Source organism: Manis pentadactyla, chromosome 8, assembly GCF_030020395.1.
Source record: "Manis pentadactyla isolate mManPen7 chromosome 8, mManPen7.hap1, whole genome shotgun sequence".
Taxonomy (NCBI): domain Eukaryota; kingdom Metazoa; phylum Chordata; class Mammalia; order Pholidota; family Manidae; genus Manis; species Manis pentadactyla.
In genome coordinates, this window is record NC_080026.1 from 90,138,757 (window position 1) to 90,157,778 (window position 19,022).

At 35.4% G+C, this 19,022-nt stretch overlaps 1 protein-coding gene across 3 annotated transcripts in view; it reads right to left on the bottom strand.

Annotated features, from left to right (window-relative positions):
• The window catches only part of DNA2 (DNA replication helicase/nuclease 2), a 54,051-nt gene that overhangs the window by 29,554 nt on the left and 5,475 nt on the right, over positions 1-19,022 (bottom strand). For all 3 annotated transcript variants that reach the window (XM_036923976.2, XM_057505922.1, XM_057505923.1), the window contains exons 5-9: positions 15,761-15,892; positions 7,083-7,302; positions 3,033-3,150; positions 2,367-2,532; positions 290-484 (exon numbers count right to left, since the gene is read on the bottom strand). In XM_036923976.2, the coding sequence (XP_036779871.2) occupies positions 290-484; positions 2,367-2,532; positions 3,033-3,150; positions 7,083-7,302; positions 15,761-15,892 (831 nt within the window). The remainder of the gene's footprint in view (positions 1-289; positions 485-2,366; positions 2,533-3,032; positions 3,151-7,082; positions 7,303-15,760; positions 15,893-19,022) is intronic.

Sequence of the window (19,022 nt, forward strand, 5' to 3'; positions counted from 1 at the left end):
CTATCAATATGCTAAAATTCACCTTATAATATTCAAATTTATACTCTTCACTGATGAAAAAGATTTACTTTCTAAAATAAGATTTCTTAAGCATATTTAACCTACTGAAAATTAACAACCGTGCTCTACTTAGACACAATTCATTGACAGCCGCCTGGAATTGGCATGAATATATGAAATTGCACGTATTTAACATGCTACATGGCCTGTATTTGTCATGAATTCCAAATGCCATTCCACTAGCTAATCCAAATTACTGAAATTTTACTGTATTAAATGGACCACTTACATTTCTGAAGCAGGCATTAACCATATATTTTGGTGATTCTTTTTATTATCCTTTGATTTTGACTCTAGGGTTAACATGAGACACCAAAGACTGAAATACTCCAAGTGTGTAAGCTTTAGATGCTGGGTTTCTTCTTTTATTTTGGACAGCATGCCAACTGGAACAGAACAGTCATCCATCTGTTGTTCAACTGCTCTAAAGATTAAAGCTCCAAGTCAGAGATGTGCACAAAACATTTCACTGGCTGGCTATGAAATGAGGTATTTCTAATATAAGTACACATATATGATGAACAACATAACATTATAACGACAGCCCATAGTTTTCTTTAAAAGTTATTTCAACATTTTATAAGCCAAATGTGTACAAAAAAAATGCACAAGAAAATTCAATACAGTTGACTCTTGAACAAGGGTTTGAATTGCATAGATCCACTTATATGCAGATTTTCTCACTAAATACATTGGAAAACTTTTTGGAGATCTGCAACAATTTAAAAAAGCATTGTTGTTGCTAGCTTTACTGTTAGAATAAAGTATATAATACATATAACAAACTGTGTTAGTGTATTGTTTATGTTATAAGTAAGAATTCAGTTAATAGTGGGCTATTTTAGTAGTTCAGTTTTGGGGAGTCAAGTTATATGCAGCTTTTCAACTGTGAAGGGGTTGGCACCCCAAGCCCTGAGTTGTTCAAGAATCAACTGTACTGCATTTTGCCTTCAATGACTATCCCCCTAAAAACTACTTAAGTTTGGTATACTCTAGTTTTCATTCCTGTATGTAGCAAGATTTGGCTTTTTGTACAACTGCATTTCTCAAAGTCACATCAAGCTGTGCCAGAATAAAGTCAACATAGAAATATGAAGAATCTTCTAGGGTATCAATTTGCTTAATACCAATCTTTAAATTTTATATAGAAATAAATATAGGATAGCATACAAAACATTGAGGAAAAAAAGTAAGATTTCAAAGACAAAGCCATATGATTTCACTTATTTGTGGAATCTAAAAACAAAAAACACAACAAAATAGCAGTAGACTCACAGACACTGAGAAGTGACTGGTGGCTACCAATGGAGGAGAGGTTGGGGTGGGTGGGCGAAGAGGGTATGTGGAATAAAGGAGCTCAAAAATCTCAATCATAATGTAAGGTGGTCATGGGGATGAAAGTGCAGCACGGAGAGTAGCCAAGGTTCTGTAACATCTTCCTATGTTGACAGTAACTGCATTAGTTGGGGTTAGGATTTAATAATGTGTGCAGTTGTTGAACCACTGTGTTGTATACTTGAAACCAATATATTGTGTATCAACTATACTTGAATAAAAAAATAAAAATTAAACTTAAAAAGACATGATTTCAAAAAAACGTGCTTGTACTATAGGCCAACTACCCATGGTGCACAGTCTTTGACATTAAGAGATCCTTTGATATAGTACTTTTAAGAAACCCTGTGTGCGAATTTCTAAGCTGAATTACAACTTTGATTCTAATCTGATCTTGTTTCCTAGTCTGTATTTATACCTAACTCTCATTTTGTTTCTTTCAAAACTTTCACTGGCCTATGAAGGCATATATACACATGACTGTTCACAAGACAGCTAATACATTTCCCTTATGTGGAAAAATAGACACATATAAACAAGACAAGTCCACTGGATCATATCAAATGGTCCAGAGGAACCAATTTCTGGTTTTTAACTACAAAGGCCTGAAATTAAAATAGCAACTAAGATAAGGAATACTTCTTGAGATAACATTTAAGAAAAGTATTGTAATCAAAATGCCTATATCTTCACCAGATTCCTAAATCTTAAAATTATTTCATTTCTGCATAATCTATATGCAGCCAGATTAAAATATCCAATTTTAGAAAAAGTGTAAAAAGCCTTCAATTATTACCCAAGGAAAAAGGCTTATTAAAAATATGAACTGTGATTTCTTATTCCTTTTTAGAAATACAACAAAGAAAAATAACTAAAATGAAATCATCGATGCCAGACCAGCCAACAATGTCAAATCATTTTGAAGTGAATGCATACATCACTGAAATACTTCTAGAAGACAGTGCATTTACCTGCTATAAAGAGCACAGTTGCCCATTTGTGAACAATATTTGCAGGTTTGTTGCTCTTCAATTATCTGGGGCAAAGGAGCAAGCTTTGCCTTCTCCTTTCCAGTATCAGATTTGCTAATACGGTGAAACAAAGAGAATGCCATCTGGTTTCTTAGCCTTAGTAATTCTATAGGAAAAATAAAGGATGGGTATTTTTAAAGAATTAAGTATATTATATATCTTTTCCATATATGAAACATTCAGATTCAAAACTGTAAAAAAGAGTAAACAACAACATTCATATTTCCCACTATACTAGAATAACCACTATTATCATTTTAGTATATTTCCTTCAATTTTTGTTCATATTATTTAAGTTCTTTAAATAACCACGTATCGCACATTGTGAAGCTGGTGTTTTTAGTTGAATGCTAAGGATAAACACAGCTACCTAGAGTGTCTCAAATATAGGATAGGAGGTTTAAAATAGAGTTTTGTATAATAAAATTTTTAAAGGCCAATAATGTTTTCAACTATACAGTACATAGTTAAAATTCTTTTTTAAAAATACCACAACTACGAAGTACAAGCTCAATGAGCAACTATCAGATATATATGCTTATCACGAAAAGTTGGAGGAAAAAATAAACGAAACCCAGAGAAGTAAAACTGAGAATACAGTTCAACCTCTTTTATCAAGATGGTTGGCAGGCACAGGGTACATATGGCCAGTCTTGAGGTAGAGGAGCAGGCCAGCCTCGGGATCAGCTCTTCTCTCTTGGCTTAGCAGTGTGTACAGAACAAGCTGTGAAAACATTGTGTATTTTGTCAAATAAAACTTTAACTTTTTCTATTTCCATATATGTTTTGCAATCAACACTTCTTGTAATTTCAAAATCAAAAGATCATTTAAGCTATTTCCACTTTGAAAATAACATGAGCCAAATTAGCAAAAGTTAACAATAAATTCAATGTCAAATATTTAACCTCCAAAAAACATAAATTTATGCTACTCAGTTTTATGCAGACAAAACTATTTAGAATTTTTCTTAGACAGTAAACATGTAGATTTCCAATAAATTAAAGACGGAAATTTATCAAACTGTTTTACATTTTGAAGTTAATAGTCTTTAGACACTATTTTCACTGTTTAAAATTAGTAAACCTGTGGTACATATACAGAAAGGCATAAAAAAGAAAGAAATCCTGCCATTTACAACAACATGGATGGACCTAGAGGGTATTATGCTCAGTGAAATAACCCAGGCAAAGAAAGACAAATACCATATTATTTCCCTTATTTGTGGACTCTAAAAACAAAACAAGACAAAATGAACAAAACAGCAGTAGGCTTATAGACACTGAGAAGTGGTTACCATGGGAGAGGGGTTGGGATGGGTGTGGGGTTAGTGAGGGGGATAAAGGGGCACAAAAATTCTCAATCAGAATATAAGTTGGTCATGGGGATGGCAGCACAGCATGGATAATATAGCCAATGATTCTTTAACATCTTTCTAACATTGAAAGACAGTAACTGCACTAGTTGGGGTGAGGATTTAATAATGTGGGTAACTGTAGAATCACTGTGTTGCATACTTGAAACCAATGTAAGACTGTATATCAACTATACTTCATTAAAAAAGTAAAATAAAAATAATTGAATGGAACACTAAAATGCATATTACTTATGTCATAGTTACTGAGACTAACTCTACAGAGTTTACTGTTTTCCCAGGGCATGAGGAATCATTACTGAATTAGATGTATGTGGTGCTCTTCAAAGAAACCATCTGAGACAAGTCAGAAATAGCTCCTGTAGTTCATAATAACACCTTAGCAGCAAGAACAAGTCATTTGTTAGTCATATATACAAGCTAACAACAAGACAGTTTGTTTTCCAAGTGATCTCTAAGATCAAAATAATAATGTCTTTAAATCATAAAATTCTAAAATGCTGAGACAGTAATTATAATTAACATGCCTAAGTATAATTTCAAATTATAATTATAGTCTTATTTTCTAAGCTACATTTAAAATATAGTAATTTATGGAAGGCAAAGTGTATTATCTGCAGCATAAATATTAATTATATCTACAAACTCATCATTAAATGTCCAAAGATAAGCTTACAAAAAACAAAAATAAATTTCATTGACTTCCATTCTTTTGCTCCTATCACAAACAATGGTGCTTCTGCAATTAGCAAATGTTAATAGAAATATAGAAGAAAGCCCAACACATAAATTTTGCAAAAATACAATCCCAGATCCTAAATGTTCAAGGACATTTATAGGAATACTATAGTAACCTCAAGTGCCTACAAAGCAAAATGTAGAACTGTTCAGCCTTGGGAAACTATCATGCCACAGTTTGATATTTTAGCTTGGTATCCTAAATTGATCTGTAACATAGGAGCCTTATGAAGGGCTGTTGCTTCAACATTTGAGCCTATAATGCATGTTTTGGGAAGCCTCCTTACAAGCATAGGTGTTCCCTGATATAGCATAGGTACCAAATAAAACTTTTCAAAAATAAAATAAACTCATAAATGACAGGCTAAAGCCTGGGGCTGTGGACCAAGGGAGTAATCCAAAACTAATTGTCCTCCAGTGTTAAGTTTGTCCCTCCATGGGAACTGTCACAGAAGAAAGAGTTATATGGACTCCGCTTCTGGGACTTTTTAGAAGGGAAAAATGTCTGAAAGGAAATTCCCCCATTTGTACACTATTATTACAATTACAATTCAATTATGCCACAAGTTAAACAGTTAACTTATTTTGTGAGCTGACTTAGGGATTAAAGCTCCATGTAGTATCTTTCCTTTAGGAAATGTGTTTCAAGTGCCAAATTACTGACTTAAAAATGACTTCTAGAATACAATCCATTTATAAATTAAGTATCTTCCTTAATTTAGTTTGTAACATAAATTTTTTCTGTATTACCAAAGTAAAAAGGTTACATTTTCTAAGAGAGGAAGTCTATGTCTTTCTGCATCCCCATTATCTATATAACTCAATGAATTACTACTGTTTTTTTCAATGACTCCTTTCTTGCACAATGAATATGAATATAAACTCCAGTATTTTTGTTTGAGCCTTGTTCTAACCAATTTCATCATTTTTTAAATACAAGAAATACTGTTTTATTTGTAAAAGTTCTTCTTGCAGCTTCTCTTCTTCAAAAAGTTCCAACTGAACAAAATTAAATACAGTAATATTCTTTGCCTTGAAGGCACTACAATTTAGATCAGCAACTGTAGAAGAAAGAAGTCTTTGAATCTAGACTACTTTATATGCTTAAATGCTTTTATATTTCTCTTCCTTGTAAGCTTTCAAAGTGGTCTTCATCAAACTTGTTCTTAATGAAGTAAAAAAAATGTTTTCAGTTTCATGTACACAGAACACATTTCTTCAAATCTTTAATTTCAAAAACAGCTTTTCTTCTTTCTTGGCATGATCTTCCTTCCTGAAGAGGGCTTTAATCTAGCCAAGTCTTTAATTCATCATTTCAGCCACTTCTGTACTACAAAGTGAAAAGTTCAAGTCTTCTAATAGGGAAGACCTATTTTTTCCCTGCCTCCAGTATCTATAAAACCCAACAATAGGCAAAACAACAAAATAACATACTTGTCATTCCCAAATAGAAAAACTTACATGTGAACCTTTGGTATTTGGTACTCAACTAAGAATAGTAAGTTGAAACCAATATGAGATTATGTATCAATTATACTTCAATTAAAAAAAAAGAGAAAGAAAAATTTAGTAAGAGTCTCTTTAATTCCTATTATACAATTCAGTATTTTGAACCTGAACCTTATTTTATATAAAATCTGATGAAATAATATGTGAAATTCCAAGGGCAAAAAGGAAATTTAAATTATGCTACAAATGCTATGTTGTTATATAATTTATTCCCTCAATATATATTATAGCAAAAAATACATATTGCTATCTTTTAGTTTAATCTTTGCTGATTTAAAAGTGTATAAAATATACCATAGACTACCATTGTGGAAATGGGCAGACAGAATGGAAATAATTAGAAAACAAAATAGAACTTTATGTTAATTATTTTGATTTCTTAAGTCACTGTAATTTAAATTTCAGATAATTTTGAAGAATAGAAGATTGTTATATTTACCAAAAGAAAAAAAAATAATAAAAAACTTGAATTTAACCTAATGGCAAGACACAATTCTGTACTTCTTTTTAGATAAAATCAATATAATCAAAGGTTGGAAATGAAAGAATGAATTTACACTGATGTTTCCTAAGGAGTATCCTACATAGATATAACATGAAAATACTAGTTCCATGGTAATTTAGGCTTAGGAAGCACTGGGTTAAACACAGCTAAAATAAATCTGTATTACTTTAAGATTTCTCAGAAATTTTACATGTAATGTGTGCATCATTAAATCTCCAAATACGCTTGGTTTCCCCAACTTATATAACAAGGAATTCTATTTTAAGAGTTATCTGTTTAGACTACTACTATGGCAGCATAAACGTGGCAACACCAGGTTATAAATTCAGCTGTGGTATTTCTTTGCTAGGGAAAACTTTCTGCTGTGGCCATGCATATATTTATAATACATTATGAGTGCATTAGATACTTCAAAATTGTAAAGTACTATAGGAAACTCAAATAAAAATAACCAGAATTGAAATAAAATAGGTAAAAAAGACACCTTTTAAAAATACATTAAACATCCAGATAACTCTCTAAGATCTATACCTGACTACGATGTTCAATAGAATTTGATTCTTTGCCAGTTTTCAGTTCCAATGGCATTATCTTATATTTTGTTTTACATCCTCGATGTATTTTCACACCAACTGTAACATCTATTTTGCCCTTTAGCCCAAACCTAGGGGACCAAATGCTTTCTTCAATATCCAGTGAGTTTATGATTTCAATGTTGCATGCCAAATTATTGTTACTATTATCACTTGGCCTAAAAAAGAAAACAAAACAAAAAAATACTTAATTAGAACACCTAGCTCATTTTTCACATGCTGGCATTGACTCTCTACAGGATAGAAAATATAGGGCTGGGAAAGACTCTACATACCTTTAAAGCAGTGACTCTCAAAATGTGATTCCTAGACAATTATGTTGTTACATAGAATTTGTTATAAATGTAAATTCTCAGGCCCCACTCCAGATCTACTCAATCAGAAACTATGGGTAAGACAGCAATTTGTTTACCAAACTCTCCAAGAGATTCTGATGCACGTTAAAGTTTGAGAATCACTGTCCTATAGATTCTAACTCATGTAATTTTTTAAAATATTTATTGCCTGTCCCTTTCAGTTCATTCCTACTATAATCTTCTTAATTCAGTCCTTTATTTCCTCAGGCCTAGATTACTGTAAAAGTCTCACTACTTGGACTGCTTGCAGCCATAATACCAATCTGAATACTTTGATATACGATTATTACACAGATTAATATATAATGGCTTGCACGTGATTGCCCCTGAGGTAGTAAGGAAAGTGATCCTTCATGTAAAACCATATCAAACTGGGTAAGCATGAACTGTCTTCCTCCATTATCTATGCAGCGTGGGACTTAAAACCACCCAACACTTCAGCCCTAAGCCTCCATGACTATCTTCAGGGGAGCTCATGTGCTCCTACACATCTTCATTATTTTCTTTACTTAACCATTAAATGAATCCATCTCTGCCAGCATCAGTATTTAAAACTAAGTACTCAACACTGCTTTTTATATTATAAGAGATGTTGATTTTAGTATCTTAACTATTAAATAAGCCAAGAACACATGAAGGAGAAAAAAAGGAATATATAAATGTTAAAGGAATTAGAAGAGATGAAAATAATTTTTAAAGCCTGTTATACAAAATTGACTCATTTTCAGAAAAATTATTCTGCCAAAGAAAATTCAGATAGAGCTATTTTTTATTGATCCTACTTTAGACTCAAAGCCATATAAAATACTAAATCTGATGAAAATCTTATATGAAAAGCATAAATTTTCTAGTAATAAAATGTGTTTTATATCATATAAAAAGGTTTAAAAAGTATAAGAATTCTGGCTGGCTGAATATATGATTTAGTTGTCTTTCGTTGCCTTTGATAATTTCATGTTATTTATATCTGCAGCTATTTCTTAAAAAATAATAATTTCCTAAGAAAATAAATGCTATCACCACAAAGCTTAACACAGAGGCTTCTCCCTGCACATGGCTAACTAGCCCAGACCCAGAGGCTGCTCCCTGCACAAAGATGACCAGCAGAGACAGTGGACATGGGTGCAGAGACCAGGAGGCACGAAGGGGCTTTGTTCTCAAGGCAGAACACACACTGTTGGCCTGCGACCCCTGCCAGTGCCCTAGGCCATCCCGAGGGCACCACCACCCACGATAGCTTACAGCATTAACTGAGAGGCTGCTCCCTGAGCGCAGTTGACCAGCACAGGCAGAAGAGAAGGGTGCAAAGACTGGAAAGCAGGAAGGGGCTTTGTTCTCGCGGCAGAACATGCACCACTCACCTGCAACCCCCGCCAGCCCCTTAGGCCATGCTGCCTTAGGAGCTCGGGATTAACCCAGAGGCTGCTTCCTGCGTGCAGTTGACTGGCACAGAGAGTGGAGACACAAAGGCCAAGAGCATGAAGGGGCTTTGCTCTTGCGGCAGAACACACACCACAGGCCTGCAACTCCCACCAGTGCTCTAGGCCATCCCAAGGGCCACACTTCCCACAGCAACTCGAAACTAACCCAGAGGCTGCTCCCTGCACGTGGCTGTCTGTGCCACGGTTGACTGGCACAGACAGCGGAGATGGGAGGCATTAAGGGGCTCTGGTCTCATGGAAGAACATGCCCTGCTGGCCTACAAACCCCACTAGTGCCTTAGGCCATCCCAAGGACCACTCCACCCATGGCAGCCTAGGGGACTGACCCACAGGATGCTCCCTTTGTGCGGTTAACCAGCACAAACAGCAGAGAAAGGAGAGGCAACCGGCAAGCAGGAAGTGACGTTGTTCTCCCAGCAGACACATGTGCCACTCGCCAGCGACCACTACCATCACCATGAAAAAGCAGAAGAACCTTGTTCAAACCAAAATCCATCAAAAACCAGAGAGAGGGCTTGGTGAGACTTAAATCACCAATCTTCCTGAAAAAGAATTCAAAATAAAAGTCATAAGCATGCTGATGGAGCTACAGAGAAATATTCAAGAACTAAGGATGAATTCAGGAGCGAGATAACAAATGAAATGAACAATGGAAGGATTGAAGAACAGATTGGATGACATGGAAGAGACTGTTAATGGAACAGAAATCAGAGAACAGGAATAAAGAGAAGCAGAGGCAGAGAGAGATAAAAGGATCTCTAGGAATGAAAGAATATTAAGAGAACAGTGTGATCAATCCAAACGGAACAAGATTCACATTATAGGGGTACCAGAAGAAGAAGAGAGAGAGAACAAGGGATAGAAAGTGTCTTTGAAGAAATAATTGCTGAAAACTTCCCCACGCTGGGGAAGGAAATAGTCTCTTAGACCATGGAAGTCCACAGATCTCCCAATACAAAGTACCCAAAGAGGACAACACCAAGACATATAATAATTAAAATGGCAAAGATCAAACACAAGGACAGACTATTAAAAGCAGCCAGAGAGAGAAATAAGATCACCTACAAAGGAAAACCCATCAGGCTATCATCAGACTTTTCAGCAGAAACTTAACAGGCCAGAAGGGAATGGCATGACATATTCAATGCAGTGAAACAGAAGGGCCTCGAACCAAGAACACTGTATCCAACAAGATTATCTTCTAAATTTGAAGGAGGGATTATACAATTTCCAGACAAGCAAAAGTTGAGGGAATTTAGCTCCCAAAAACCATCTCTACAGTGTATTTTAAAGGGACTGCTCTAAATGGAAGTATGCCTAAGGCTAAATAGCTGTCACCAGAGAAAATAAAACCACAGCAAAGGAAGTAAACCAACTAAATGCAAAATAAATCAGCTATCCACAAAATCAGCCAAGGGAAACACAAACAGTACAGAATAAAACACCTAACATATAAAGAGTGGAGGAGGAAGAAAAAGAAGGGAGAAAAATAAAGAATCATCAGACTGTGTTTATAATAGCATAATAAGTGAGTTAAGTTAGATGGTTAGATAGTAACCTTTGGTAACCACAAATCTAAAGACTGCAATGGCAATAAGTACATACCTGTCTATAATCACCCTAAAAGTAAATGGTCTCAATGCACCAATCAAAAGACACACAGTCACTGAATGGATAAAAAAAGAAGACCCACCTCCATGCTGCCTACAAGAGACTCACTTTAAACCTATAGACATACACAAACTGAAAGTAAAGGGATGGAAAAATTTATTTCATGCAAACAGAAGAAAAATTTATTTCATGCAAAAGGAAGAAAAAAGGAGTTGCAGTACTTGTATCAGACAAAATAGACTTCAAAACAAAGTAACAAGAGACAAAGGATATTACATAATGATAAAGGGGTCAGTCCAACAAGAGGATATAACTATTATAAATATCTATGCACCCAACACAGGATCACCTACATATGTAAAACAAATACTAAGAGAATTAAAGGAGGAAATAGAATGCAATGCACTCATTTTAGGAGACTTCAACACACCACTCACTCCAAAGGACAGATCAACCAGACAGAAAATAAGTAAAGAGACAAAGGCACTGAACAACACATTAGAACAGATGGACCTAACGGACAACTACAGAACACTTCATCCAAAAGCAACAGGATACACATTCTTCTCAAGTGCACAAGGAACATTTTCAAGAATAGATCATATACTAGGCCATAAAAAGAACGTTAGTAAATTCAAAAACATTGAAATTGTACCAACCAGCTTCTCGGACCACAAAGGTATGAAACTGGAAATAAATTACACAAAGGAAATGAAAAATCCCACAAACAAATGGAGACTTAATAACATGCTCCTAAATAACCAATGGATCAATGACCAAATAAAAACAGAGATCAAGCAATATATAAAGACAAATAACAAAATTAATTCAACACCGCAAAATCTGTGGGACACAGCCAAGGCCGTGCTAAGAGGAAAGTATACTACAATACAGGACAACCTCAGGAAAAAGGAACAATCCCATATGAACAGTCTAAACTCACAATTAACGAAACTAGAAAAGGAAGAACAAACGAGGCCCAAAGTCAGCAGGAGGGACATAATAAAGAACAGAAGAAATAAATAAAATCGAGAAGAATGAAACAATAGAAAGAATGAATGAAAGCAGGAGTTGGTTCTTTGAGAAAATAAACAAAATAGATAAACCCCTAGCTAGACGTATCAAGAAAAAAAGAGAGTCTACACACATAAACAGAATCAGAAATGAGAAAGGAAAAATCACTATGGACACCACAGAAATACAAAGAATTATGAGAGAATACTATGAAAAATTATATGCTAACAAACTGGATAACTTAGAAGAAATGGACAACTTTCTAGAAAAATACAACCTTCCCAGGCTGACCCAGGAAAAAAAACAGAAAATCTGAATAGACCAATTACCAGCAAGGAAATTGAACTGGTAATCAAAAAACTACCTAAGAACAAAACTCCTGGACCAGATGGTTTCATTGCTGAATTTTATCAAACATTTGGTGAAGACCTAATATCCATCCTCCTTAACGTTTTCCAAAAAGTAGAAGAGGAGGGAATATTCTCAAACTGATTTTATGAGGCCAGCATCACTCTAATACCAAAACCAGGAAAAGATCCCACGATAAAAGAAAATTAGACCAATATCCCTGTATACATGCAAAAATACTCAACAAAATATTACCAAACCTAATTTAAAAATACACCAAAAAGATCATCCATCATGATAAACTGGGAGTCATCCCAGTGATGCAAGGATGGTACAACATTCGAAAATCCATGAACATCATCCACTACATCAACAAAAAGGACAAAAACCACATGATCATCTCCATAGATGCTGAAAAAGCATTTGACAAAATTCAACATCCATTCATGATAAAAACTCTCAACAAAATGGGTACAGAGGGCATGTACCTCAACATAATAAAGGTCATATATGACAAACCCACAGCCAACATTATACTTAACAGCAAGAAGCTGAAAGCTTTTCACCTAAGATTGGGAACAAGACAAGGATGCCCACTCTTCCCACTATTATTCAACATAGTTCTGGAGGTCCTAGTCATGGCAATCAGACAACACTAAGAAATAAAAGGCATCCACATTGGTAAGGAAGAAGTCAAACTATCCCTGTTTGCAGATGACATGATATTGTACATAAAACACCCTAAAGAATCCACTCCAAAACTATTAGATCTAATATCTGAATTCAGCAAAGTTGCGGGATACAATATTAATACACAGAAATCTGTTGCCTTCCTATATATTAACAACGAACTAGCAGAAAGAGAAATCAGGAAAACAATTCCATTCACAAGTGCATCAAAAAGAATAAAATACCTAGGAATAAACCTAACCAAGGAAGTGAAAGACCTATACCCTGAAAACTACAAGACACTCCTAAGAGAAATTAAAGAAGATACCAATAAATGGAAACACATCCCGTGCTCATGGATAGGAAGAATTAATATAATCAAAATGGCCATCTTGCCTAAAGCAATCTACATATTTAATGCAATCCCTATCAAAATACCAACAGCATTCTTCAATGAACTGGAACAAAAAAAAGCATTAAAATTCATATGGAACTGCAAAAGACCCTGAATAGCCAAAGGAATCCTGAGAAGGAAGAATAAAATGGGGGGAATTAAGCTCCCTGATTTCAAGCTCTACTACAAAGCCACCGTAATCAAGACAATTTGGTACTGGCACAAAAACAGACCCATAGAGCAATGGAAGAGACTAGAGAGCCCAGCTATAAACCCAAGCATATATGGTCAATTAATATATGATAAAGGAGTCACAGATATACAAAGGGGAACTGACAACCTCTTCAACAGCTGATGTTGGGAAAACTGGACAGTTACATGTGAGAGAATGAAACTGGATCATTGTCTAACCCCATACACAAAAGTAAACTCAAAATGGATCAGACCTGAATGTAAGTCATGAAACCATAAAACTCTTAGGAAAAAACATAGGCAAAAATCTCTTAGACATAAACATGAGCAACTTCTTCATGAACGTATCTCCCTGGGTAAGGGAAACAAAAGCAAAAATGAACAAGTGGGACTATATTAAACTAAAATGCTTCTGTACAGCAAAGGACACCATCAATAGAAAAGACATCCTACAGTATGGAAGAATATATTCATAAATGACATATCCGTTAAGGGGTTGACATCCAAATTATATAAAGAGCTCATGCACCTCAACAAACAAAAAACAAATAACCCAATCAAAAAATGGGTACAGGATCTGAACAGACAGTTCTCTAAAGAAGAAATTCAGATGGCCAACAGGCACATGAAAAGATGCTCCACATCGCTAATCATCAGAGATATGCAAATTAAAACCACAATGAGATATCACCTCACACAAGTTAGGATGGCCAACATCCAAAAGACAAACAACAACAAATGTTGGCAATGTTGTGGAGAAAGGGGAACCCTCCTACACTGCTGGTGGGAATTTAAATTAGTTCAAACATTGTGGAAAGTTGTATGGAGGTTCCTCAAAACACTCAAAATAGAAATACCATTTGACCCAGGAATTCCACTTCTAGGTATTTACCCTAAGAATGCAGCACTCAAGTTTGAAAAAGACATATGCACCCCTATGTTTATCGCAGCACTATTTACAATAGCCAAGAAATGGAAGCAACCTAAGTGTCCAACAGTAGATGAATGGATAAAGACAAGGTGGTACATATACACAATGGAATATTATTCAGCCATAATAAGAATACAAATCCTACCATTTGCAACAACATGGATGGAGCTAGAGAGTATTATGCTCAGTGAAATATGCCAGGCAGAGAAAGATAAGTACCAAATGATTTCACTCCTCTGTGGATTATAAGAACAAAGAAAAAACCGAAGGAACAAAACAGCAGCAGACTCACAGAACCCAAGAATGGACTAACAGTTGCCAAAGGGAAAGGGACTGGGGAGAGTGGGTGGGAATGGAAGGAGAAGGGGAATAAGGGGAATAAGATTAGCACACATAATGTAGAGGGGGGCACAGGGAAGGCAGTATAACACAGATAAGACAAGTAGTGATTCTATAGCATCTTAATACACCGATAGACAGTGACTGTAATGGGTTATGTGGTGGGGACTTGATAATGGGGGAATCTAGTAACCACAATGTTGCTCATGTAAGTGTATATTAATGATACCAAATTTTAAATAAAAAATTTTAAAAACCCTCCATGCAAATTTTCCAGTGGCTTCCCATCTAATCAGAACAGCAGCCAAAGTCCTCACATGGTTTACGAGTCCCCAGGAGAGCTATAGCTGCTCTCTCCTACCTCACTCTGCTCCAGTCACAATGGAGAGGGTGTGTCACCCATAGGGCTTTTGCCTGGAACCCGATTCCTGGAGACAAGTGCATACCTCCCTCTTCCCATCCTTGAGGCTTCTATTCAACATTATCTTACTAGAGAAGTCTTGCATGACCATTTTATGGAAATAGTATGTTCTACCACTACTGATACTACTGACTTTTCTTTCCTTCTTATCCTCCCCATTGTTTTACAATGCATTTATCACAATCTGGCACCCTGCTGTTGAGCTGTAAGCAGTATAGAAGCGCCATGCAGGAAGTCAGCGACTTTTTTCCCTCACTACTATAATCCCAGCACCTACGACTGGCACATATTAGTGTAGCAAATATTAGTCACTCAATAAGTTATTTGTTGAATGGATGAATAATGGAAAAGAAAAACGGATTTCCTATAAACTTATATTAATGCTATTTCAAGAGGAAAAACAAACAAACCAAATGTCAAATAGCATTAAATGGCTAGACACATTTAAACACAGTACAAATTCATGACAATCAACAGATACAGTCCATACAGAGCAGTAACAAAGAGAAATATATATGAAATTAGGATCCCCCAAGTATTTACAAATTGATTTCATTAAAACACTATATAAAATTTTTATTGTAATGAAAATAGAATTTTCTGTTCATTAAATTATTTTCTTGTACTAGAGAGATACTCAGGACTGTAATTTATAAAAAAAGGATATAAAAAGCCTACTTGTAATTTGACATTTAAAAGGCTTTAATTCAATATATGGATAATATCTTTATTTAAACATATGAACAACATACACATGTCAAAATTCATTGAGCTGTATACAGTAAGATTTGTGCATTTTATGATATGTACCTCAATAAAAAATAAATACAATCAAGGACTTGGATAAATTAATAAAGAACATACATATGAATATCATATAAACAAAATAGGTTTCTTACAGAGAGAGCTGCATCTGAGGGAAGTTAGCTGAATTATATTTATGCATGAAATCTCCAGCCCATTTAGAAAATGAAGGAAGATACTCCTCTACTTCCCGTTTTATTTCATCTTGATTCAGGTTTAAGCGGTACCTGCCAAAATAAGAGATTAAATACAAAAGAATTCGAATAAATTAAATAAGGATAAAAACATCCAAACAAGCAATCCAAGTACCCATCAACTAATAATGGATAAACAAAAATTATACATAGAATGGAATTTTATTCAGCCATAAAAGTAAGACAGCAGAGCCCATCAGTCCTCCAAAAGAGCTGCTTCATCAGGGAAGACAAAATTAGCAACCCTAACTGCCAAGACTGCTTCTCCTGAGCACATTAGCAACCTCAAGCTGAAAGAATAGCTTAAATTCCTCAAGTCAAGGAACAGCTGACACCAAAATGCTCCAAATGATCACTCTCAGACTACCTTTTCAGAGGCAAACGTTATCATTGCAAAAGGCTGTCTGAAATCTGGCAACTTCTAGCTGATAGAAGAGGATGTAGGTGAGGATATGAGGAAACAAAGACTCATATATTGCCAGCAGAAATGTAAACTGGGACAATATCTATACAGAGCAATTGAGCAATTTAGATCAAAATTTTAAATGTATCCAGACTAGAATCTGTCCTGGAGGAAAATGTTATATAGGACATTACTGGACAAAACTGAAATGTGGACAGATCAGACACAAGTATTCTATCAACATTAAGCTTCCTGAAGTTGGTTAACTGTATTGTGGTTGCATAAAAGAAAATTTTTATTCTTAGGAAATACACACTTAAATACATATCATGGTTTTTCACCTCAGGGACATGAGCCCCGAGCCTGCCTGACTCAGTGTCAGCGAGAATGTGTCATAAGCAAAGTCCTTAGCTAGCAGCAGGTTGCCTCACCAGGCACCCAGCCGTTGAAGGTCACCATGTCCCCAGCTTCAGCCATCACAGGGTAGCCTGAAGAGAAGAGGCCTGAGGCAGGGTGAGTGAGGCCAGATTTGCCCACTGCAGTGGGGACCCCTGAGCCCACAAGGTACCCCAGGATATCGAAGGCTGATTGGTATGGTCTCTGGCCAGTATCTTCATGGTATACAGCCCGTCATGTACAACAATGTATACTATTTAACCTTAGAAAAATAATCTACACACACACACACACATACACACTAGTTGAATCTAAATACAGTTTGTGGATTTTCTTTGTACTACACTTGCAACTTCTTGCTAAATTTGAAATTACTTCCAAATAAAAAGATTTTTTTAAATGTTTAAATGCACATATCCTCTGGCAAATAATCCCACTTCTATGTACTGGGCTCAGGTATGGTATGGACCCACACATTTATGAAATAAAGGATGTGCAAAGGGAGTTATTATAGAATTCTAATAGAAGCAAAGACTGAAATGCCAGGGGGCTACTTAAATAAATTATGCTACATCCACAGAATCAAACATTATACCAATATTAAATAAAAATGAGAGAGCTCAGTAAGTACTGATATGGAATGATCACTAAAATTTACTCTTTAAGTACATAGTAATGTGCATGGTATGCTGCCATTTACATAACACACGAAACATAAATGTGTGTCTGTGTGTGTGTGTGCACTAGACATAGAAATGTTCGAAATCTCTGGAAGGACATAAAAGAAACTGTAAGAGTGGTTGCCTCTGCAGAGAGGAACTGGGTGGCTAGGTAGATAAGGCTGGAAAGTACTTTTACTGCACACTCTCTTGTACTGTTACAGTAACTTATGGTATACTTGAATTTATATTCTATTTAGAAATAATAATTTATTATTTTAAAAATACCTGTACAATTGAGTAATCTTTTTCTTAAATAACTTTCCCCACTCATCATGGAATTGTTTCTCATTGTCATGACATCTCTAGGTAGATTCTTCCCAGTCTGTCTTTTTACAGACCAGAACTCTTTTTTTTTAATTTCCCAAATAAAATTGGAATTTAAAGAATTCCAGTATTAGTTATTTAACATGTTCTGCATTTAATTTCTCCCTTTATAATTTTAGTCAAGTCACAGCAAAATGACATTAACAGCCTGGTCTTCTCTGAGATTGAGATACTTAAGGTAGGATCTTCAAGCCTAGACTTCTATAGATATGAGAGGGTAGAAGATTAACAGATAATACCTGTTCTAACATCTGTAACAAGGTAGAAGAGTCTATGAGAGAGGGTAGAAAAGAACCTGTTATTTTAGGATTTGGGAAATTTAAAAAGTATTCTCTTAAACAGGATTGGCATTACTGCAGATAGGCACAATTCATCAGAGAATTAGTATTTTCATAATTATGAAATGAAACACATTTTCCCTTACAACTTAGGGTATCATGATAAAAACAATTCAGTGATATGCTAGAATCTACTAAGAATGCATTCTGACTTACATAATTTGTGCATTTTTTTAAGTTTCCTCTTTTCTATACTGTAATGGTGCTATCAGCTCTTAGATTATATATTATGAAGGTGCCTCTCTCCTGCATCTTGGAAACCAGATACATAAGACTGTAAGATATTAGTGAAAAGTAACAGATGCTGAGGGCATGAGAAACATTCCATTATGTAAAGTGCACAAGGTTTACTATATGGACATCATAAATTATGAGCAAGGCTACTCAGAACACTGTCGTCTTCCATCCTGGTATTTAAGTTGGGTCTGTACTAATCAGGCTCCCTAATACCTGAATGCCTGCAATTCCCCTGCCCTTGGAGGAAAGCTGGATTTAGTGACTTGCACCAAATGAATAAAAAAAAAAAAAGCAGAAGTGACAAAGTAGGAATGCAGAGACTGGATTATAAAAGGCCTGTTGTTCTTTCTTGGATTCTTCAATCTCAGGAAGCTGCCGCCGTGTCATGCAAACACATCAGGCAGCCCTGTGGAGAGAGGTGAGGGACTGAGGCCTCATAAGCAGGTCTCCCACCTTGATCAAGCTTTCAAATGCCTCCAGCCCCATAGCGGAGACCTTGAGCCAGAACTCCTCATTAAGTGACCTCCAAATTCCTGATTTACAGAAACCATGATAGAACATTAGATGTTTGTCATTTTAAGCCACTAAGTTTTGATGTGATTTGTTTCAGGGCAATGATTAATACAATACAAAACAGGTAAGTTATCATCATATCCTGATTAGGACATGAAAAAAAAATTTTTAACTTGAAATGCAAAGTGGCAAATAAAGCAGTAACTCTTAAAGCAAAAACTTCATCTACT